The 24,746-nt window shown below is 44.3% G+C and overlaps 1 protein-coding gene across 1 annotated transcript in view; it reads right to left on the bottom strand.

The window, feature by feature from the left end:
• ISM1 (isthmin 1) overlaps window positions 1-24,746 on the bottom strand; it is a 72,718-nt gene that overhangs the window by 7,192 nt on the left and 40,780 nt on the right. The window contains exons 2-4 of the mRNA XM_047067715.1: window positions 17,965-18,204; window positions 8,521-8,785; window positions 713-856 (exon numbers count right to left, since the gene is read on the bottom strand). Of these exons, the coding sequence (XP_046923671.1) occupies window positions 713-856; window positions 8,521-8,785; window positions 17,965-18,204 (649 nt within the window). The remainder of the gene's footprint in view (window positions 1-712; window positions 857-8,520; window positions 8,786-17,964; window positions 18,205-24,746) is intronic.

Here is a 24,746-nt window from a genome sequence, read left to right as displayed (position 1 = left end):
TGTAGTCTTGGTTGCATATTTCTTCCCCTACCCCTACTCACCCTCCTCTCCCTCCGTTTCCTCCTCCTCTTTCTTCTCCTCCTTCTCCCCTTCCTTCTTCTTGACCCTTTAAAAATGTGTAGGCCATATAAAAACAGGCCACATTTTGACACCCAACTGCCACAGACAGTCACAATTATTCTTTTACCCCCAATGGCCTCTCTCCAATTGCAATTAGTTTAGTTTTTAAAACACTGACAATGCAGTTTAAAGGGATAATTAACTGCCAGGTTTCCTCCGTTTCCTCCCTTGGAGGCTTCAGCAACTCTCACACATCACCGACAGGGCTACCTGCATGGTTCTCCTGTATGTGGCTGTCAATCCACTCATCCTGGCTTCCTTATCAGACCACAAATGTCTGTCTGCGTCTCTTCAAGGCACAACAGATCCCACATCAAAGTCTCAAGTTAAACAGAATCCCCCCTTTAAATTAAACAAGTACACTGTGGCATTGCATTCTAGGTCATGGCTATAGCGATTGTGCATAAGGCTCAGAAAACCCATCTTTTCATCCATTCAGCTCATTATGCTTGTGTTAGCTCTTGTTGTTTCAGCCTGGTCAGAATTCTTACTAGGGAAATGGTTGTCTTTTAGAAAGTCACTTTCTCTAAGGCTTAAAAATAAGTTGAAAACTTCCCCCCGAACTTGGAGCCACTCCCCTGTGTATACCAACCTGGGCAGTTTGGACGATCACATGTCCTAGATTCTGTTGCGGTACATGCGTAGCCACAAGACCTAGTCCGTTTCTGGTTGCCGTTCCCACAGGTGACACTGCAGACAGACCAGAGACTCCAGTCGCCCTCACCATCTGTGGAATCTGGAAGGGAGCCAGGGATACGGTCACCAGCCTCGCCCAAGGAGTCCCCAAATCCCTCTTGTCAAGCAGCCTGCCAGTTGTCTTCTTCCATCGTTCTCACTGTTGGAGAGGACTAGATGCCGGCTGGAGGCAAAAGGCTTATGGCTCCAGGGTTCATTCTAGGGATTAGCTTCATGAGAGCACGACTCTGTCTGAGGTTTTGAGCACTGTGGTGGTCAGCACACAGCCAGGGCCTGACTCCTAGAAGGTGCCCAGTCAGTGCTTATTGAGAATGCCTGCATTTGTAGAGTATGGGATCATGGAATACTATGGTAGGTAGTTTTCAAAGATGGCCACCATCAGTCCTTTCCCTCCTATTACATACGAGAGAGAGAGAGAGAGAGAGAGAGAGAGAGAGATTGAGAGTGTTTATTTCCCCTTCTTTAAAATCTGAGCTGACTTTGGCCTTAAGAGGGGCTGGCAGCTTCTGACTTTTGCTCTAGGCAATCTGGTCACTGTGAAAGAAACTGAGGCTAAACTTGTGAGTTGTGGGACACCGCATGGAGATGGAGGAGGCACATGAGGGGCTGCAAGGCACACACACATGAGTGAAGCCTTGTTGAACCTTCCAGCCCTTCCCAGTGGACAGAGGAACACAGTGGATGCTTAGGAGCACACCAACTGCCTAGTGGGGCCCTGCATGAACTCCTGAGCCACAGAATCATGATAAATAATAAACTGCTGTTTTTTTGTTTGTGTTTTGTTTAAAATTTTTATTTTAGAGAGAGTGAGAGTGCAAGTGGGGGAGAGGGGCAGAGGGAGAGAGAGAGAGAAAGAGAGGGAAAATCTTAAGCAGGCTCCATGCTCAGCTCAGAGTCTGATACGGGGCCTGATCTCATTACCCTGGGATCATGACCTGAGTCGAAATCAAGAGTTGGATGATCAACTGACTGAGCCACCCAGGCACCCCTAAAACCATTGTTGTTTTGGGATGGTTTGTTATATAGCAGTAGATAACTGCTACATAAAGGTAGAGATAGAAATGATCCTTTGAGTTCATCACTCAATATCTATCCAATGAATATTTATTGAGCCCCTATTATATGCCAGGCATAATTCTAGTTATGTGGGAAATATCATTAAATAAAACTTTCAAAGATTTTTTTCCTGGTGGAACTAATATTTTAGTAAGAAGAGTCAGACAATAATCAATAAAAAATGAGTAAGTTATACAGTGTATTAGAAGTCAATAAATGATAAGGAAAAAAGGAGTAGACCAAACTGGGGGGTGGGGGTGCTGAGAATGTGAGTGGTGTGAGGAAAGTTGGTATGTTATCAAGATGAAGTTCCTCTTTTAAAAGTAAAGAAACCAAGTCCTGGAGGGACTGGGGAACTTACCCAACGTCATAAGGGTAACAGAGAGGAAAGCTTGGGCCCTAGTGCTAAGCCCTTGGTCTGCACAGCATGATCCCCTCTGAAGCATCTGCACTCTGTAATGCTTTCTCCTGGTTTGTCCAGATCTTCCTACGGCCGTGGGGCTGCCGCCAATGCCAAACTTGGAGCTACAGGCATGTGCTTTGCAGGGAAGGGGCCCTCTCTGTTCATAACAGGTCGCGGTGATTGTTATGATGTAGGCCCATCAGGAATGTAGTCCACACATGTTTCTACCTGCAGGATGGGCCCTGTGCCAGCCTCCCAGGCTGCTGTTTGCATGGCATCCACTCTGAACACTCCTTAGGCAAACGCAGGGCCGCCGAGTCTCGTCAGCCCATTAAACGGAGTTGGGGAGGGGGGTGTCGTTCATGGTTGTGTCCTCTTCCCTAACCCAGAGCAGAGAGTTTGCCCACACCTTGCCTGCCCCAAGGGCCCCCATCCATTTCTTCTCTCTCCCCAAAAAGGAATCTTTTTGTATTTTGGTTATCTTCTAAGAAATGGTTTTCCAGCAACACGGCCGAACAGGTGTTTGAAACTACTGTCTCGTGTGAAGGAGTTGGGCCCATTTCCCCAGTGTCAGCCTCTCCATCTCTCTTATCTCTTACTAGGCATCAACAGTAGAATTAGAGAGACAAGTTGCTTCCAGAGGGCGAAACCACCTCAGTAAGGGTGGTTGCTGCTCCCTCCAAGACCTCTGTGGCCTGGTATCTCTTGGTAATCTCCCCCTGAGAACACCAGAGCAATCATGAGATCACACTCTGGTCAGTGGGAACATCCAGGTGCAGTGGGTTATAGGCACACACTAACACACTGAACCATATCCGACACGTACCACCAAGACCAGATTTGTTGAAGGGAACAACGACAACAAAAGTCACAAGTAAAGGTCGTAATGTCATTAGACTCATAAAGGGGACAGTGGGCAAGTCAGAGAAAGCTTACTAAATCAGATAAGTAGAGTTTATGTCATGTATATGCTAGGTACATAATCCAGTGATGCCAAGTGGTGTAGCTGTTTTGCTCAGCCGAAGCAATGGGACCTCAACCATCTAGATCTCCTACAGCCTTTCCTTCCTGTTGCAGTAAAATGGAGGGACATTTTGGAAAATATCTTTGACCTTTAAGATTCTAACATTAAACCCGCCATGAGGCTTATATTGGAATCTTTGCACAAGGTAATTTCTGGTCTTGGTTTCTTGGATCTAAATTATTGAATGTTAATACTGTGTTGGATATGTGAAAAATGACTTCCATCATTCCTTTCCCCATATCTGCCCTTCGGTTACTCTCTTCTCCTGCCCACCCCAGCCTGGGCCATGTGACTTGCTTTGGCCAATGGGAAAATAGCAAACATGATGCAAACAGAGGCAGGAAAAGTGTTCGTGGATTAGGGTTTGCTCTCTCGACACAGAGAACTCTTCCATCACTATGTGAAGAGCCTGGGCTGGCAACCTGGGGGGTGAGGGACCAGTTAGAGAGGCATCGCTCAGAGCAGAAAATGAATATGAACAACAGTAACCACTAAGATGACAACAATGACAGTAAAAGACAGTCCCTGTGACATCAAAGAGTTCAATGAAGGAAGAAAACAATCCACAGGGTACTGGGCTGAGAGCTGGGTCTCAATCATGTCATTTGAAATTTTAAAGTAGTGATTAAGCAGTTTCAGGTCACTAGAGTTCTGTGGGACAGTTACAGTGTCTGGGCAACTGGAGTGATTTGGGTCTTGACTTGGTCATTGGCAAGCCTCCACCACTAATCCTAGATGAGAGTGGCTACCAATTATTGAGGGCCTGCTTTAACCAGCTTCTCTGTCTAAATACACTGATTAAACTCCTATAATAATCCTGTAAGGTAGGTAGAAACTTCCTCCTTTTATGGATAAAGAAACTGAGGCTCAGAGAGGTTAAGGGTCTTGCCTAAGGACACACAGCTCAAGCCTGGCAGATCTGGGATTAGATGTGAGGTCTCTGTGGCAGCATGCTGTTCTATATCCTGGTACTCCTGCAGCTTTAATTCTGGCCCATGTTGGCCTCTCTTTTTTAAGACACCCACTTATGTGGCCATAATTCAACATTACAAAGAAAAAGCCTTGACAAAAATCACTGTGAAATCTATTAAAATAGGACCATGACCAGTCAGAGAATTGCAAAGAACTGAGTCCCAACCCAGGTTTACAGTAAGCGATGCCTATCTGATTTCATTATATGGTTGATTCAGAACAATTTTGGCAATGGTATTCTACTATTTGACAGAAAAATATTTACTCGGATTCTTTCTTGGTCCTTGATGATACCTTAAGTGTCTACACAGAAGGTATTTAAAATGCAGCATCTCAAATTGAGTTCAAAATTGAGCCAACCCGTGGTCACATCATATGTTTCCACAATCGCAACTTAGGTATAACTGACTCCCATTGTGTATTTTGGAATTTATTCTAAAGATGCCATTAAATTCTATTTTTTTTACACCAACATTTTTTTGAAGAACTCTCTGGCCACAAACATTTAAGTTATTACGAAAGATGCTCCCTTCAAAAATCCAAGATCAACTTCCGCCACAAAGGCCGGTTCCTGTGGTGACTTTCACACATACTTAGGCACAGTGAGTCTTGCTGCTTTGCCACCGCAGGAACCTCGCCATCCTGGGCCATGTGTTCATTCCCTCTGTCCTTCACCACACACATCACAGGGATAAATACTTAGACATTGTTTAGTAGTTTCTTATTGATTGAAATAAAGAGCATTCAGCTCATCCGATGCTGTGTGGAATTCTGGAAATCACACATTCCTTGTGAGCCCGTCGGGGAAGTAAGTAATCGTTCATTCATTCTGCATGCTACTGAGCATTTACAACATGCTCAGAGTCTTGCTAGTCAAAGTGTGGTCTGAGCACTGTCAGCTTCATCTATGGCATCAGATGCTGCATTTTAAAAGACCCCAGGTTAGGGGTGCCTGAGTGGCTCAGTCAGTTAAGTGTCCGACTTCAGCTGAGGTCATGATCTCATGGTTAGTGGGTTCAAGCCCCATATCGGGCTCTGTGTTGACAGCTCAGGGCCTGGAGCCTGCTTTGGATTCTGTTATCTCCCTCTCTCTCTGCCCCTCCCCTGCTTGTGTTCGTTCTCTCTCTCTCTCTCTTTCTCTCAAAAACAAACAAACAAACAAACAAACAAACATTAAAAAAAAGACCTCCAGGCTATTTGTGTGCACACTGAAACCCAAGAAGCACTCCCTTAGGGATATTTTAAGGGACGAGATTTTCTTTATAAAGTAGCAATCCTGATATCTGCTCTAAGGATGAGGAAGTTACCAAGAGATAGTTCAAACCCATGAAAGATGGGGGTTTCCCATGGCCCAGGGATGCTGTGAGATCCAGATGTGGGATACTGCACAGGTATTCTAGGCCTAGAGAGCTGGGGTGAAGGTGACAGAGGCAACCACAGGAACTGTCCTAGTAGAAGCAAATTCTATCCTCAAGATTGAAATGGACGATGCTCTTAATGTTCATGAATTTGGTAGAGTGTATTCTGTAAGAGCTTTAGATGCAAAAGTTGTTTCTAGTGGTGGTCTTCAACTTCGATGAGCATGAGAATCACCTGCTGACCTTGCCTGAGAAAAGAAAGACACAAAAAAGCAAAGAAAGACCAACTCCAGGTCTCACTCCTGGACACTCTACTTCAGCAGAAGGACAGCAGCATCTCTCAAATGAGGCTGCACACCGGAGTCACTCATGGAGCTTTGAAAAACTAATGCTTGGGCCTCAACCTGAGAGATCCCAATATAACTGGTCTGAAGACAAGTCTCGGCATCGACTTTAAAAAATTGCTGGGGTGAGTATAATGAGCAACCAAGGCTGAGAACCATTGCTCTGGGATAGTGGTGCTCAATGTACCAGAACCTCTGGAAGGCCTGTTCAAACACAGATTTTGGGGACCCCACCCCAGAGTGTCTTATTCAATAGGCCTGGGGTTGGGGCCTGAAGATCTGCATTCCCATCACAGTCTCAGGTGATGTTGATGCAGCCGATTTGGGGTTTACACTTTGAGGAATGTTGGTATAGAGAGAGATGGGGCTGGACCAGGATTGGCATTTTATTTTCATTTTTTTTTTTATGGGTATTTTTGAGAGAGACAGAGTGTGAGCAGGGAAGGGGCAGAGAGGGGAAGACACAGAATCTGAAACAGGTCCCAGGCTCCTAGCTGTCAGCACAGAGCCCAACATGGGGCTTGAACTCTGAAAGGCGAGATCATGACCTGAGACAAAGTCAGGCACCAAACTGATTGAGCCACCCAGGTGCCCCAAGGATTGGCATTTTTAAACATGCAACCAAGGGATTCTGATGTGGAGGGTCTGAGCTCCATTCTTTGAAACAATGTTCTGTATGTGCTGAGCAAACAGCTTAAGCCAAAAACCAGTGGTGACATGTCAGACTGGCACCCAGAGATCCTCTGTGTTTCTCTTGCTCAACACCATGGGACTTTTCCCCCCATTTATATCTTCTAATCTAAGCATCCATTTCTATTGTCCTAAAGGATGTGCTATGTTTTATTCCCTAGAGAGGCAGAATAACACAATGGTTAAGAGAACAGATGCTGGACTCGGACCACCTGAGATGAATCCTAGGTCTTGACCCTTCAAGTCAAATTGTTTAACTTCTCTAGCCTTCAGTTTTTCCATCTGTAAAATGGGGTATCGGCCTCAAATTGCTGATTAAATAAGCTAATATATGTGAGATGCCACGAAGTGGGACTGGTGCATGGGGAGTGCTATAAAACGTTGATGATTATTCTCAGTCCTTTCTCTTAGAAACAGATAAATTGGACTTCTTCCAGAAAAGGGGGAAGGTTTGAGAAGCCTCCTGGCTGGCAAGAATATGGGAGTTCTCTTTCTGCTACCCTAGTATTTGATGTGTATCTCTACCATGGCACTGTTTTCCTCTCTCGCTTAACTTTTCTCCCTTATCCACAGACGGTGAGATCCTCATTAGGGAAGACCCATGTCTTTCTAACTTTTGGATTCCCAGAGCCTAGCATGGTGGCAGACACAATGCATGATCTTCAGAAAAGGTCTTCCTGCTTTGGAAGTTGCCTGCTATCATCTATTAGCAGCAGAAATGACTCTCCAATATACAACTGGTCTTCCTACTGAGAAATGGAGGTAAGGGTGAGAAGGCAATGGTGTGAGACAAATCATCCCCATTGTATAGCATTTGTTCCTAAGGCTGCGGATGGTGAAGCCACAAGAACACTGTCACGATGGGTGAATTTGTAAGATATCAGATATTCTCATAACATGAGGCAGACTGCCTGATTCCCCACAAAGCCTTGCCAGGTCTGTTTCATTTCCTCTTTTTGCACACATGAGATGTGTTTCCCAGCTTTCCTTGAATCTATGTGGGCCATATGACTACGTGTCACCAACAGAATGTGGTGTGGTGGTGTGCTAAGCAGATGTGATGTGTATCATCTCCAGGCTGAGGGGTTAAGATCATGGGTGCCTTTTCTAGGCTCCCCCTGTCCCCTTGGCTGCCAGCCAAGGAGCATAACTCAGGTCCTGATGGTTTGCCGAGCTCCAACATGGAAGAAGCCTGGATCCCTGAATGACTGAGTGGAGCTGAGTTTCCCCCACTGTCTCCCACTCCGACTCAAGTGAACCATGATTTTTATTATTTAAATCACTGAATTTGTAAGTTGTTTGTTACCTCACTTCTCCTACTCTAAAAACATGGGAAACTAGAAATCCCAACTTGGAGTCTTCACATTTATTCGTGGGGGAGCCTTACTTTGACAACCTGTGAAGCACATGTTCATGTGGATTCCCAAGGGCTGCTCCACTGCCAATGTCAAACATAACATGGTTGCCTGGTCAACAGAGGCAACTGGACACATCTCTTTTTACTAAATTGATTTTTAGTATGAATTTTTCAGTAAAATATGCAAGGAAGTTAATTTGGTGCTATCTTCACTTTTAGAAATAAAACTTTTTTGGGAAAAAAAGCAGAATGTCAAAGATCTGTAACTAAAAAAAAAAAAAAAATTCTCTCCTAGGATAATTGGTATGATTTAAAAATTATAGGCTTTCCAGAAAAATGTGGCTGCTGGTGCCTCCTTGGGGCTTCTGTGGAACAAAGTCTTTATGAAGACCAAAAACCACATACTGTAAACTGGGTTTTGCTTGGCTCCGTGTCCATTAGGCCTCATCATCCTCATTTATTCTCCCCATCAATTTTAGATCGCTGGGTGGTAAACTCACCATATTCTGGCTGGTCTTTGGTTTCAAAAGTCCGGTGGCCCGGGGCTGGACGGTCCCACCCCCTGGGGGGGTTGAGGAAGTTGCTGTCGTCTGAGGTACTGTCGTACTTATAGTCTTGGTCCCCGCTGTTGGCCCTCGTCAGGGACAAGGACCTCTGCCACCAGGCCCTCCAGTCAGGGGACGGGACTGACCAGCTGGGCTTATTCTCTGGATGCTGATCTTTATCTGCTTCAGAGTCAGGACCATCCACCACCTCTATGGTGACCTGAAGAATTCAGAACAGGGCAGAGTCAATGAGAAGTTGATAGTCTCCAAACTAGGTACCCTCAGAAGAAAGTCTAAGAGAGTAGAGGGAAATGATGGCTGTGTCCCTCATGGAGGAAAGCTGAGACCACATGGCGATACAGAATGGAAAACACCCAGGAATGGCCCAAATGAACCACATGACCAGACAGAACTGATGTACATGGGCTTCAGGTTGTGAGGAGACAGTTCATCACTAGGGTTCCTGATTTTCTGATGACTACATTGCTGGGAAGTCTTTAATTCAAGAAGTAAACATGTACTATATGTGTTTCTAAGGTGACACAAGAATAATTATAAGAAAACCAAACACTTCTTGAGTACTAAATCTGTAACCAGGCACTGTTTTACGTGTTCTACATATATTAATTTATTTAATCCTCATAATAACCGAATAAAGTTGGTACTACTGATTGGCCCCTATGGTTGACTGTCTGAAAAGATGGCCTCAGCAATTCATCCCATCTTTGTATTAAGAAGTGGAGGTTATTTCCTCTCCCTTTTATTCTGGCCCAGTCTTGTGACTCACTTTGTTCAGTAGAATATGGTAGGAGTGACGCTGTGACAAGCCTCATGAGGTCTTGCAGCTTCCATTTTCATTCTCTTGGAATGTTCCTACCACTAGGTAAGGAAGCCTTACACATAGTGAAGAGAGAGGCCACTTAGCAGAGAGCTGAGGTACTTCAGCCAATGGCCAGCTCCAGGGCCCCAGTCATGTGAGTAAGCCCATCTTGGATGCTCCAGCCCAGTTGGGTTACCACAGTCAATACCATGTGGACCAGAGACAAGCTCTTTTGGCTGAGCCCTGTTCAAATTCCTAACCCACAGGACTGTGGCCAATCCAGGATCATCGCTTCAAGCTGTTAAATTTTGGTTGCTAGACAGCAACAGGTTAGCTTTTTGCAGAGAAGTTAACAACTTGCTGAAGGTCACACAGTGAGAGTGGCAGATGCAAACTGTCTAGCCCTAAAGCCCATGCTCTCAACAACTTTGTGACACTGACTCTCAAAAGGTAATAGAAGTACTGTCCCCTCATGCAAATAGGGGGGCAAGAAGGCCACAGAGGCTGGTGGGGACTGGCCACCACAGGTTGTGTAGAGGTTGTGTAGAGGTTGTGTAGAGGACCACAAGGTCCTCAAGAGCCGCAGTTGTGACTTTCACCCATCCCACATCCAGACTCTGTGTGCACTCCTCAACTGACCCTGAGGGTCAGAGCAGATAATCCCAGAGCCAAGGTTAGAACTTGCTCTTGGATGTACAGAGCCTAGTTTTGAAGTCACGGGGCTGGAAGAATGCAGTTTCTTGGCTCTGAGAGACAATCAACGTAGAGAAACTTGTTTAAAAAAATATAATAAAAGACTCATTGGGTTCCTTTGGCCATCACATAGCCCTTGCAACACCCCCTGGATGAGTTGTGTGCAAATGAATCAGAAACATGTGCTCCGAGTAATCAGCGCAAGATGTACTGGGCAGATGCGTTTCCAGTTTTGCCCTAACTCGACATCTGAGAGAGTTGCTGGGATGCTCTGCCAAATTGCACCAGGGTGTGCCCATCTCTGAGACAAACAGCCCCTTCCTTGTGTACTAGGAATGGGGAGGTTTGAATTCTACTCACTTTGACATTCCAAGGAGGTTGCCCAGCCTATGGTAGGCCTGGGCTATGGCCTTGTGTGGTCCAGACACAAGGTCAAGGGTATGACCATCAGTCCCAGAGTATCCTCGGGCTACAGGAAGCCAAGTGAATCTTTTTCTGGTGTGGGATACCTAGAAGGGCATCATTGGCTTTATTCCATGCCACCATCATCTCCAGCCTGGTAAGCATCTCTTGCATATTAGTAAATAATTATGGAATGTTTAGTAGTCTTCCAGAAGGGAAAAAAGGGAAGAGAAGAACAGGAATACCTCATACATCTTATATCACTGCTGTTTGTTGCAAAGGCTGGTTGCTGGAGAGTGACTGGGACCCACATGCAGCCCTGGGAGGACAGGTGCCCCTGGAATGCACAGCTGGGTGGTGCAGAACTGAGCCAGGTAGTGACAGGGCAATGCTGAGCCTTCAGAGACATAACCTTTCTCTTCTGCAGTCTCGTTCCCCTCTGCCTACAGACTGAACGACTGAGCCGCAACAATCATCTGTAAGGCTATTAAGGGTCTCAGAGGGGAGAAGCTGCCAAGAGCCAGGCAAGCCTGCAATTATGGTAATGAAATCAGTCTCTGGGTAGAAGATAAGGGGGAACGTGCCCAACGGTTTTGGTATTCCATTTGTATTCAGACTGGAGTCGAAGGGATTGCCTAAGCAGACGTGCCCTGCAATTTCTCCAAGCTGGGAATAAAAACAATTTCATGTTTTAAGCTATTACCGTCAATACGATTTTTCCCCCCAAACTGTTGCTCAGGTCCAAACAAAATAGATTTGTTGCCTGGCCAGGCAATAAGTAGCAAAATACGAATTTACTCCAAAAACCATATCGATGACTGAATCTTAACAGCTTAGAGGTTTCTTTTTCCCCTTTAGTTTCTGGCCACAGCCCCAACTGAATTAAAAACAAAACAAAACAAACAAAAAAACAAAAACACACATAAATCTTAAACCCACCCTTCCCTGCAGTTAATAATGTGGAAATCTCATACTGATATCAGAAGAAGAAATCTAATCTTGAACCTGAAATTTTATAGGCATCCAATTAAAGAAACTTAATGAGCATGATCAGTGGCTTCTTGGATGGCAGAGATTAGTTTTATATTTCCTGTTGCTCTCATTCTTATTTACATGTTATTCAGCATCAAAGATGTGTGGATAAAGATGCCTTAAACAATAATCAATGTGACAGGCTGAAGATGTGGGAGTATAGCAGATTTCCAAGCCAAAAAAGATGCTAGACCTTACTATCTTTTCTGTTCCTTAATATGCATAATTGATGTGCTTTAGTATATTTATTTTTTCTGGACTTTTCCACACCATGAATCAAGACAGTACAAGAAAGAGAACTCTTTTAAAAGACCCAAGTCCAACTTCTGGCAGGAACTTGTCAGCTCCAAAAAAAAAAAAAAAAAAAAAAAAGTCCGAAATAAGTGTCGATTTGGGGAATTCTGTCCAAAATTGGGAAGTGAGGATAAGATCCTATGAAGTGCTACCAGCTTCTTTCCTTCTCTTGATAGTTATTTGTTAGAAACAAACTCTTTACAGTAACTTGCTCTGAAAAACACTTTTCATAGAGAAACTAACACATTTCTCAGTCTATTGGTTAATAAACTAATGACTCTGCGAATACATAAGCTTTGACCTCTCAACTCGGGAGAATCTTCTAGAATCTTTTAACTCAGTCCTCTAGGCCTGGAGACCTCTGGTGATTAGGCAGGTGTGGGTTGGTATTTCCCAGACAGGAAAATGAACCTGTATGGTGAAGTGATTTCCTGAAGAGCACAGAGCATCCAGACAAGGAAATAATCTCCAGTGAAGAGTTAGGTCCCAGATTACGCTCTCCCTCCTTCCATGACAAATGCAGCACAAAGAACACAAAATGGACTAAGGAAGTATATAATCTCTGCCTCTCAGACTCACCGATGCTCCAAAACACAACTATAGTAACCCAGCAGTTACCAGTAACTGTGGTTAGTACTTTGAGGTTTGCAGTGTGCTTGCCCAAACATTATTGCTTGTTCTTCACTAGTTCGATCTGAATTTCAGGCACAGAAACTGGATTGGAGAATTCAAGTTCCTGAGGGGAACAGCAACATGCAGAGCTGGTCTCAAAACTAGTTCTTATGATTCCCAGTTATTTTTTTTTAAGTTTATCTATTTATTTTCAGAGAGAGAGAGAGAAAGAAAGAGAGAAAATGCAAGTGGGGGAGGGGAAGAAAGAGAGGGAGAGAGAGAAACCCAAGCAGAATCTGTGCTGTCAGTGCAGAGCCCTATGTGGGGCTCGATCTCACAAACTGTGAAATCATGACCTGGGCTGAAATCAAGAGCCAGACTTAACCAACAGAGGCCACCCAGATGCCCCTGATTCCCAGTTATTTTATGCATGTTTCCTCTGCCATCTTAATCCACTATCATCATCAACCTGAATCTACCCATTTGGGGACACTTACCCTTTACCTGTCTCTGTGTTAAGTGCTTCACGTGGATGATCTCATTTAATTCCCACAACAAACCTTCTTTTGTTCAGTATTGTACTACAGAGGTACTCATGGGTGATATTATCACCCTCATTTTATAGATAAGGACACTGAGGCATAGAGAGGTCAAGTCACCTGCATGAAACCATAGAGACCAAGCCTGGTAGATTCAAGGGTGATGCCTGATCCAATGCAGCTCAGTGCTCTGGACAACATGCTCCCATGAGAATCTTAACAATATAGGCTTGTCCACATAGCTGTGTGGGCCCATGTCTTGGGCACAGAATTTCTTGTTTCTTCCTCAGTCAGACCTGCCGTTCCAAAAGTATTTTAGAGGAAAAGGAGGAGGGGAAATCTCAAGTTGTAGTCCTGCCCAACTCATCTGATTGTATCTTGTGGCACTCAAGAGGCCTATGACCATGTAAATAAGTCTCTGCAAGTAAAAAAAAAAAAAGAACTTTGGGTGACTATTTTAAGTCTCCCTCAATTGGAAAAAAGAAATAAGTATATTGGTTGAAACTAATACTAATTTCGGCTTGATCCAGAAAAGAGAAGTATTTGTTTGTGAATAGCTACTATGGTAATGAAGTGATGCAGTAAGACTAGTAATGAGTTTATTTTAGAGACTTTTGTCTTTGCTATCTGACCATCAGCTGCAGACCAAAAAACCCAGCCAACAATACTAAAGTTCAAGTCTAACTTGTCCTGGGGGAATTTCCTTTCTTTCTGAATGATTTATTTATTTATTTTTAACAAAACCCAACTTCTAGAATTGTTTCAAATTTAATATGGAGATTGTGTTCAGGAGTTTGAGGCTCTTCCTTTCTAATTCGTACATTGTTGTCTTTTCTTTTTCCCACTCACTTCCACAGCCCTAAACCAGTCCCACCTGGCTTGGAGGGGTGGGGTGGAGGTGGGGTGAAAAAAGCTCCAAAAATCCAGGCTTTTTAAAGGATTTCCCTTCCTAAAAGTTAAGAGGTCCAAGATGGATGTGACAGGCTTGCACAGGCTCAGCAATATCACTTTGCAAAGGTGTGGGCTATTTGGCAAGAGGGACAGCAGACCCTAGTCCTGGAGCGTGGGAAACTCTTCCAGACACTGGATGGATTGGGGGGGGGGCTGTTCAGAGAGAGGGGTATCACATTCCTGTTCAGCTCCCCGGCTTCAGAGCAGGACAGCTAGGTGTGGGGGTGAAGGGCAGGTTGCCAGGGGAGGGGGGAAGACAAGGCCAGGGGCCCTAGCAGCGGAAGCTGACCCACTGATGCGCCCTTCACCTTCTTCACTCTCCTCCCCAGAGAGACAAAATGCTTTGACGGCCTGGGTGATCAGTGGGGCTGTCTGCTTGGCTGAACCGCCTCGTGTCAAACCAGTGCATTTCAACAAAAGGGCAGTGCTCTAAGGAAGGGGCAAGGGCTGCCAGCACAGAAACCATCACCCCCTTTTAGAAAGCACCTCATTTTTAAAGGACCACCAGGGCACTGGTTTACTCAAGTGCAGTGGTGCATGGGGTTGCAGGGGATGGCGCTGTGTGTGTCTGTGTGTGTGAGAGTGTGTGTGAGCATGCGTGCTAGTGTACTCACATGCAGACCTAGGATGGGGCGCTCAGGGATGGCAGCTGCTTCGTTCTTTCTTTGAAATCTTTCTGAGTGACCCTTGTGGTCTTCCAGAAAGAAGAGGCCAGAAACACGGCTCAATTTTCTTTTCTGTCAGGCCAACAGGTCATCAGATCAACAAAACATAGGCTGCTCACCCCTTTCTACTGCCTGAGGAAGGCTAACAGACACGGGGATTGCACAAAGCAGAAGTGGAGTGGCCCATTCAGGCAGTGGACAGAAAAGTGGTAGTAGCTTAATCTTCATGGGCTTTGGACTCTACAAGTATCTGGGCTAGAGTACCATTAAATTTTTAATTCATTCTGCCCATAACCCTGATATTTGCAGCTTTGGGGAGACCTATGTTCTTGGGAGTTACGGTGATCTTTGCTGTCCAAAGGGCAACTCAGAAAGGTATGAGGTCCTGAAAGAGCAGCCCTGGCCTCTTTCCACTCTGTGCTCTAAAGCATCCCTTTCAGAAGCAGCACCTGGAGGAGAACTTTTTGTTCTTGAGCTGGGGTGGTGGTAAGACAGAGTGAAAACAAAGCACTGATTGTTTCTTTCCACCTGTTGTAAGTCTATGTAAACAGGTGGCTTGGGGTCTGAGAGGACACAAGAACAAATAATTTCCATCTCTGCTGTGATTCCTTTCTGACAGTGCACAGGGAAGCTGCATTTTATGAAAGTGCCAGAAGCTTTGCCAGAATCTGGTGTTTGGCCTTTTCATAACTCACCTCCATTTATTCTTTGCTCCTTGGTTCATTCTAGTTCTCTCCACATCCACCAACTCCAGCCGCCCCTCACCTCAGGAAGCTAAGTGGAACTGTTCCAGAGCATTCTCTCCTTCCCATCCAGCCAAACAACACAGTTGAGGATGATTTAAAATGAATTGTAACCTTGGGTGTTCTATTGACCTCATGCACAGATCCATCATGCATTTCGCGGTTGCCCTGTGCTTCTTTTTGAAAAAGTAATCTGGGTTTCCCAGGTCTAAGGATCTCAACCACTATTCTTCCCTGACATTTAGGTTCATGTTTTAAAAAGGCCCAAGTGAGGTCTGGGGATTTCCAGACCGATAGATTTATCTGGGAGAGAAGGAGGGGGGAACTTGAAAGTGTTGCCCCAAATTTGGTTCTTAGGTAGAGCCCCATGCACTTAGTAACCTTCCAGTGAGAGGACGCTCTCCCTGTAGCCTTCAGTTCGCCTGCATCTGGGTCTTTTCTTGTAGGCTTACCTAATAAACTCTTAAATCTATTACATTAATAGCTCAATCCTCAGCATTAAGCCCTATAGTACATTTCCCACCTCTGGGGGAATAAAAAGGTGAGCCACAACAAACCTAAAATTGTTTGGAGCATGGCCTAAGCTCCCCTGGAGTGAAGGTAGTCTGGTCCTGAAACCATAAATTCTATAAAAAAGGAAGAAATCACTTCCTGTAGAGGAAGGCCTGATGGGGAGCACTGTCGAGCAACAGTAAGGAGATGTCTGCACCTTTTTTGCCAATCTGCACCTCCCTCAAGAAGATCCTCTGTTCTTTAGCAGAGAGCCATGCAGCTACTTCCTGGAGAGACAGGAGTGGAGCAAAAGGCCTGTTTTTCTAATTAATCAATTAGAACAATACAAGACTCATCGGAAATGTTAAGAGGTGCATGATGTGATTTCTGTGTATGAGTTGTCAAAGAATACCTCCAAAGCATTGTTCACTTCTAGACCCTCAACATTATCCTGCCCCATTTCTTCCCATCTATGCAGACCTGTTCACAATGGAACATAGCATTTTTTTTCTCTCTCGCCTCTGTCTCCATGATCCCTTTGGCACTGTCTTAAGTGGTAGCTGCGGGGGCGCCTGGGTGGCTCAGTCGGTTAAGCGGCCGACTTCGGCTCAGGTCATGATCTCGCGGTCCGTGAGTTCAAGCCCCGCGTCGGGCTCTGTGCTGACAGCTCAGAGCCTGGAGCCTGTTTCAGATTCTGTGTCTCCCTCTCTCTGACCCTACCCTGTTCATGCTCTGTCTCTCTCTGTCTCAAAAATAAACGTTAAAAAAAAAAAAATTAAGTGGTAGCTGCGACCTTCATATGCATGTCATTTCCTGGAGGGAGAAGGTCTTACATTTCTTAATTTCCCATAACCTAACACAGCACTTTATACACAGTAGGGGCTGGTCAACATTCTAACGGAGGTGTATTCTCCGTGACATTTCTTAGCCACTATGACACTGGTATGATGAGCAAAACAACTCTGACCAAGGAAATCTGATCTAAAGTGGTGTCATGCACAGAATGTTAGTTAATTAAGGATCAATAGCTATGAGGTCAAGTTCAGGAACTTTCTGCCATGTAAGCTAATTGGAATTTGAAGCAGATAGGAAGAATACAAAAATGCTGCCCTTCCCCCAAATGAAAAGAATTGAGAACAAAGCTTAAAAGTATGGAAGCAGGCAAATGAGGACAGGAGCTACAACAGGGACTAGGTTGCCAGGGGTGGGTGAGCCTTCCTTGGTTATCATGGCTACCATTTTTGGGAAGACACAGAAGGAATTACAAGCAAAATTCAAAATTAGGAGTTTGTCTATGAAACATGGATTTGTAGGGTGAGTACTTCTGGGAGCCCAAGAGTCTACATTTGAGCTGCAACCACTGTTTACTAGACATATGACCTTGGGCAAACCAAATAGGAACTTACTGAGTACCTGTTGCATTATTGATAATGGAAAATGATGTGTGCTTCAGCTCCTTCATGAGAGTGTTGGAAGAGTCAAATCATATCAAAATTTGCTTTGTAAAGCATTCTATTTCAGTGTAGATGAGTTATTTTTAATCCCAGGTACCCTTTTCCCTAACCTGCCATTCTCTTCAGCTTCTTCCCATCCCATCTTAGCGGTACTGATTCATCTCTCTCCCAGGAACTTCTGTTCTCCCCTCCCTTTCTTTTATCCATTTTTTAAAATCAGTCATTTACATTTTAGAGCAACTGAAGTGTTGTCACCTCCTGAGGGGGTTGCTGGTGTCCAAGGCAAGCTAAGAGGCATTTGTGAGAGGGCCTTCCTGAGTACTTTTGAAATCCTACTATGATTTGTCTAGTGCAACCACGTGTTAGATGGGCCGTTTTCTAGAGCTACCATATTTCATCAATTTCAGGGCATCTTATTTTGTTTTGTTTTTACAATTCAACAGCTCTGAAATCAGGATGTATTGTAGTCATTGGTGTTTTCTTTTTTTTAGTGGTTCATGAAATAATGGTTCCTCTCACAATCAAGGGTGTTACACAGATGAAATACAACACTGTTCTCATAGAGATAAAATGATCGTAAATAGGATTCATTAGGGGTTAAGGAGGAAAACGAGGTAAGGCAGTGGTTGCTTTGGAATCAGGTCAGGACACAAAGAGACAGATTGTTTCATTTTCTTCCACCTTTCAACCCTCTAGCATTACCTGGATATTTGGATTCTGCCCATTTATATCAGCTTTGGAAAGATCTGGAAAGTTTGGTAGATCAAGGAGAAAGGATCTGGGGCCATCTCTTTGTAGGGAAGGGTGCCCAGCGTCTTGCCGGAATCGCTGTCTGGGGAAGGGTTGGTGTGCAGCCTGGTGATCCAGATGCTCCCCTGGTGCTTCTTTGGAGAGAGAAAAGCTGGTTTCTGATGTAGAGTCAGTTTCCACGTGGAGGTTATTCTAAAACAAACAGACAAGCAAATGAATAAATGAATATGAGGCACATGATTTAAAAATACCAGCCTTAACAGTCCATTAAGTTCCGGAGCAAAGACAATTCCAGTGGCTGGAATTAAACCAGGATGGCATTTCCAGCTCATTTTCATTCCCCCTGGTTTATTTACTCCATCTTCAAAACGCCCAATCATCAAGAAACATTTCCCAGGCTGCTACCTGGGAATTTTCTGAGGGCTAATGAGTTATGGACTATATATTCCATTAAAGCACATCAACACAAAAGTGCTATTTTGAAGGAGAAGAGGTATTCATTCAGAACTGCAATCAAATTATGGTTTCTTTCTCACAGCTTCAATTAATTAACCACTCTGGCATTAGTTATAGCCCCGGTGTCCAGAGCTCATTTCGTCCGTGCAGGCCATGCAACAAAAGATCCGACCAAACTGTATAAAATACTTGAGTCAAATCATTGAATATATCCATCCATTGATCCATCCATCGATCCATCTCTCCACCCATCCACCTATGCGTTTCCCCAACCTATCCATCCATGCAACCATGTATCCATCCATCCAGTCAACAAGTGTCAACCACATGCTAGGCACAAGAGATAGAGCCATGAACAAGACATAGGCCCTATTCTTTTAATGTGTACAACTACTATGACAGATCAGATCAGAGGGTGGTGACTGGTAAGAAGGAAGAAGAACATGATAGTGGCCAGGGACAACATTCGATGGGTTTCTGGAGAAAACCTCCTTGGGAAGGTGAGACTTGAACACCTGCAACAATCTGGGGAAGGAACATTCTCAAAGAGGAAACAGTAAGTAAGACAGTCCTGAGCTGGGGATGAACTTGGCCCATGTGAGAGACAGAAAGAAGGCCAATGAGGCTGGTATGGAGTGAGGGAGGGAAGATGGCATGCGATGAGGAGGAAGAGACAGGGATAGAAAAAGAAAAGTGACAAGAAGGCATTTTGAAATTTAATGCCTTTATTCTGCAAAGAAAAGTGCAAGTCTGTTGTTTCTCTCAGCTAGTAAAAAAATGTCTCTATTTAGTTGTCTTTTGGGGGAAATTTTTCTAGTGATTGAAGGGTGTAAAAGTTGTTGGACTTCTTTCCTAAACCAGCCCTTCTTCTCCTCTCATTCTCCCTGGACTTCTCACTGGAGGTTTCCTCCATCCCATCAGGGATGGCATTTTCATGTTTACTGGTGAAGGGAGATGTAGAGATAGAATTTCACCAGCGTTTGGGTCAGTGGTTAATGCTTTTGTTATTCTTGGGCATGTTCTGGGGTTTTGGAGTGTATATTCCAGCACACTGTCTCCACACGCACTCCCTGCCCCCACCGCAGTGCCTTTGACCCAGCCAAAGGGTTACATCTGGTATCAAAACACTCCTGACTCTGAGTACCAAAGGTCAAGAATGGCCAGGGGATGGAACACATGCAGCAGATAAATATCTTCTTAGAGAGCTAACCTGAGGGAATGGATTTTTCCTGTATCTCTTTAAACAGGAATGGGTCTGAGGAATAAACTTGCTGGTGCAGGGACCACCTTTGTGAATGTTCCAAGAGGCCAAGCGCAATTCTGAGACAGCCTGTCTTCTGTCTCCTTAAAACCTGCAGTTATAGAGTTACAGAGCGGGGAAGCTGGCTGCTCCTCATCATGTTTTTGCTTGCCCTCCCTTTTTGCTCAAGAAATGTGGCCAAGGGCTGTGTCTTTGTTCACCTTTCCAGCCACCTCTCTGCCATGGTTTTTGTCTCCTGGCACATCCTTGCAAAGGGAGTTGCCCTGGCATACTCAAGCATTGCTCAGTGCAATGAGGGCCAAATGTATTATGCTGAGACTGAGCCCAGCACATGGAGAGAGGGGGTGGGGGAGGGGAGGGGAAGGGAGGGAAGGGGAGAGAGAGAGAGAGAGAGAGAGAGAGAGAGAGAGAGAAGCATGCTAAGTCTTCCCTCAATATGAGTTCTCTATCATTGTTCCCTTGCTCTTCTTCCGGGATCCCCAACCCTAAAACTTCTGAAACAGTGTTAGGGAACACAGCTGGATTCTCATGGAGAATTTCTTGCAGCGGATTTGTGAGTATAAGTCTCAGAGGGGACCAAGATTTGCTTGCCAATTGCTTCCGGAATCACTTGAGAATCCAGCCCTAACTTCGTTGTAGTTACTGGGACATACTGCTTAACTGGGTTAAAAATGGAGCTCTCTTTCCTTTACCCTGTGATGAAGTACACTTTCTACTCCTAAAACTCACATTTTAGAGGAAGAGATAGGAAAGGCTGTTTGGCATTTTGCTTAGACGGCTGAAAAACCAAGGACTGAATCTGAATGGTTTCTTGCTCTGAGTCTGGAATTTTCTTGGTAGGAGATACACCACCACAGAGTGATCCTGGTTTAGCCACGAACCAAGAAACCCATTAAACATTCTATGGCTCAATGATCCTCCATGTAAAACAGTCCCATGCTGTCCCAGCAGGATGGTTAAGACAACTCAGTTGGGTTGTTGTCTACACATGAGAAAAAAAGAGAAGTTTAGAGTTAGGGCAATCGGCTGGCCAGCTCAGGCCACAAGCTCCTCTGCCGGGAATAGATTGGGGCTAGAGTATGTTTTGGCTTGAGTTCTGCACACAATTGTGGCATTTCTCCATCTTTTCCCGATCCCCCTGCCCACCCCCCAAACAAGTTCAGTGTTTGTAAAGCATTTGGAAGGTTGTAAGTAATAAAGAAACACCAATCACAATCTCTGAATATCTGAATTATCCTTGTGTCTTTATCAAAACATATTTAACTGGAAACCTTGGCTCCCTGCAATTGGCAAGCTCCCAAATTTCCAGAAACTGGAAGCCCTGGGGAAGGTTGTCTTACAACACCTCCTATAAAATGAAACTCCACTCTATTCAATCAATAACAAGATTTGGGAGTAGCCATTATTTTGGAAATCTAGATTTTTGCATCTGGGGTAGGAGGCAGCAGACAGGATCTGCCAGCAGTGTAGGAGAAAGCCTTTTCTTCCTCTTGTCTTAGGAGCACACTGCACATCTTCCTTGCAGAGGCTCCACCAGAGGTCTGGGTTGATTGCCATCACTCCATCTATAACAATGAGCTCACCCACTGAGTGTCCCCTTAAGTTATTCTAGCAAAGTGAAGATTCTCAGGAAGGGTGGATCTCAAAATAAAGATGTTAAATAGTTTGTTTTACTCAGAAAAGCAAACACCTTTTTGTGAAGGTATTAGCTTGGGAAAGTTCAGGAACTGAGAAAGGAAAATGTCACCATACTTTCCAAGGCGCTGCGGGATTCATTTTGCCTAAACTCACATGACATGAAGAGGTCTGCTTAGTTTGAGAAAATATTTCTTTACCCACAATGTGTCTTTGAGCTGATCTTCAATCAGTGTTGCCATTCCAATAGCATTGTTCTCTCTGAAACTGTAATTTAAGAGCTGGGATTACCAATAAAAAGAGGAACAGAAGAACTAATGCTATTATATGGTTCATACACATTCACTGTTCAACAGCTGAGGCAGGTGATCTATAGCAGCCAAATTATATAGCTTCTGCTTGACATTCCTCATCTTTGTGCATAGCTCCTGTCCCTCTGTTATTTTATAATGATTCTTACCTAAAATAGAAAACAAAGTAATCATAAAATGTTAACACTGATAAAATAATAAAATGGGAGCCATGTATTTTGCCTCAGAGAGCAGTATTGTGGCAAATATTGAAATTTGCCTAATTCTATCTACCTATATCTATATCATCTATATCTATATCTATATATGTATCTATATATGTGTCTATATCTGTATCTATATCTATAAATATATGGGTTTTTTCAGTATTTGTTTCAGGCGGCAATGTTCCTGGATAAAACTACATTTCCCAGCATCCGCTAGAAGTAACTGTGTGATACAGTTCTACCCAATGAGGTGTAAGTGGAAGGTGCTGGATGAGACTGCTGAGTGGGAGGCAGTCAGTTTACCATTTGCTTTTCTCTGTTCTCCTTTCTCTTGCCTAGAATGTGGACACAAGTGCTGTGAGTAAAATGAGGCTGCTGGCAGGCATGAAGTCGAAGGCTAGTCTCTAAAGTTGGGTGAATGGGCTTTCAACAATAGCCAAGTTATGAAAAGAGCCTAAATGTCCATCAATGATGAATGGATAAAGAAGATGTGGTTTATATATACAATGGAACACTACTTGGCAATGAGAAAGAATGAGATCGTGCCATTTGCAGCAATGTGGATGGAACTGGAAGGTAGTATGCTAAGTGAAATAAGTCAGTCGGAGAAGACAGATATCATATGTTTTCACTCACATGTGGAACTTGAGAAACTTAACAGAAGACCATGGTGGAAGGGAAGGGGAAAAAATAGTTATAAACAGAGAAGGAGGAAGGCAAACCACATGAGATTCTTGGATACAGAGAACAAACTGAGGGTTGATAGGAGGTGGGGGAGAGGGGAAAATGGGTGATGGGCATTGATGAGGGCACTTGTTGGGATGAGCACTGGGTGTTATATGTGAGCGATGAACCACAGGAATCTACCCCCCAAAACCAAGACTACACTGTATACACTGTATGTTAGCCAATTTGACAATAAATTATATTAAAAAAAATAATAAAGGTGGCTGAATGGAAAGATAGGGGAGCCTGGGTCCCTGAAGGCATGGTAGAGCCATCATACCAGTCCTGGATTGGTGGCCTCTGAACTTCTTTTACCACTACCACGAGCATTAATGTTGACATTGACAATGCTGCAGCACCGGTAACAACGTTCCCTGTTGTGACTCTAATTTTAGAGCTGTGACTACCAATGAGAAGGGAACAGCCCAGTTCAGTTAAGTGACTCGAAGTTGGGCACTCTGTTCTGTGCAACTGAACACCATCCCCAGCTGATAGAGGTACCGACAGGGCATTTAGTGAGTCATCATGGTGAACTTCACAGTGGCAGCCAGGCTACTGATACCAGCTAACTTTCCTAATAGCCTATTCCAAATCTGCCATCCATACCCGTCTCCACACATTTATAGAATCTGCTCATTGTCTCAGCATCTATATATTAAATTTCTCAAACGTATTACTTACTGTGTAATGTAATATTTCCTTCAATTTGTCCTAAAGTCCTATCATTAAATTTTAAGGAATTTGTCCTCAATAAAAGAAACCAGAGCTCCTTGGGCAAATGGCTGATTCCAGAGTTTGGGCCAGGAAGTATAGGTGAGTTTGGGATACTTTGATGTGGCAGAAAATGAGGAAGCTTTTAGTGGTTAATAGTGTCCTCTCTGGGGCGCCTGGGTGGCTCAGTCGGTTGAGCATCTGACTTCGGCTCAGGTCATGTTGTGACTTTTCCACCAGGCCACCGCTTCCCTGGTGGCATTTTCTGGGTCATTTGGAGGCTTCTAAAGCTATGTGGTTCTGGGATCTCCTCCCTCCTCCCTGCTCTTAGCAGATGATCCTCAGTGCCCCTGGGAAAGATGAACAGAGGAGAAAAAAGTCTCTCATCGGTAGATTGGGGACAGTTTCTAAGATGCTAAGCCCAGACACTTTCTCATTTGTGTCCTTTCTTCCCAGGACATCACTGGCCCAACCACTGTTTCCAGCCACTGCCTGGCCAGAGCTGCTCATTCTGGCCATCCTTGTGACCAAGGTGGGTTGCCACAGCCACATCAAGGTCAAAGTGGTCACAATGTTTAGAGTTTCCAGCTGGACATTTGGCACAGGTAGAGGGAGAGGTTCTTTGGAGAGGATAGGGTGGTAAGCTCAAGGGGAGGCAATCAAGGTGTGGAAATGAGTGGTGGGTCCACCTTTGGAAAAAGCATGCTAAGCATCATTGTCCCAATCTGCAAATAGCCACCTGCCCTATTCTGCAAACACCCACCAAAGGCTGGTATGTGAATAAAAGGGCTTATCTGACCATTTCCAGAACCTCCAGAAGAGGCACAAACTGGTGGCTGGCTAAGAGAGTTTTAGTGCCTTATTTATTTATTTATTATTTATTTATTTTTTAAAAGGCTGTGGTAACTATTCCCAGATTAACACAACCAGGCAGACTTCTTAGAGGCAGACGGGACGGCAAATTTCTGGAGGGCAATGAACAAATATATCTGCAATCGCGAAGCCCACACCCTCCAATTCCACGAGCTCAGGGGGCACCCAATAAGTACTAGTTGATGATAATGATGGCTACGGGCCTAGTTAGATTTCATTTTAATTAGGCTCAGGCTACAGGCCTCATTACCCCTAATGGGGCTTTTATGTGGGATTCTAAAGAAAAAAAAAAAAAAACAATCTAGGAATCTTCTATTGAAGATATTAAAGAAGATATTATTAGCAATGCTTTTGGTCTCATAGACTTTGAACAACAAACAACAGAGATTATAATTAATGTCACTGCAGCCTCTCTCCTTAAAACATACTAACAATATAGCTAATTAGCAATATGTCCTCATTTGGGGCTGGACATCTGCATATTATTATCGACAATGCTTGTTTCCTTTTTCCAGATTAAAGGAAGCCATGCTGCACCCAGGCATATGGCCATTC

This window comes from Lynx rufus, unplaced genomic scaffold, assembly GCF_022079265.1.
Source record: "Lynx rufus isolate CCGP_SWC_20201006 ecotype Redwood Valley unplaced genomic scaffold, mLynRuf1.p SCAF_8, whole genome shotgun sequence".
Taxonomy (NCBI): domain Eukaryota; kingdom Metazoa; phylum Chordata; class Mammalia; order Carnivora; family Felidae; genus Lynx; species Lynx rufus.
This window is presented reverse-complemented; position numbering and strand designations above follow the sequence as displayed.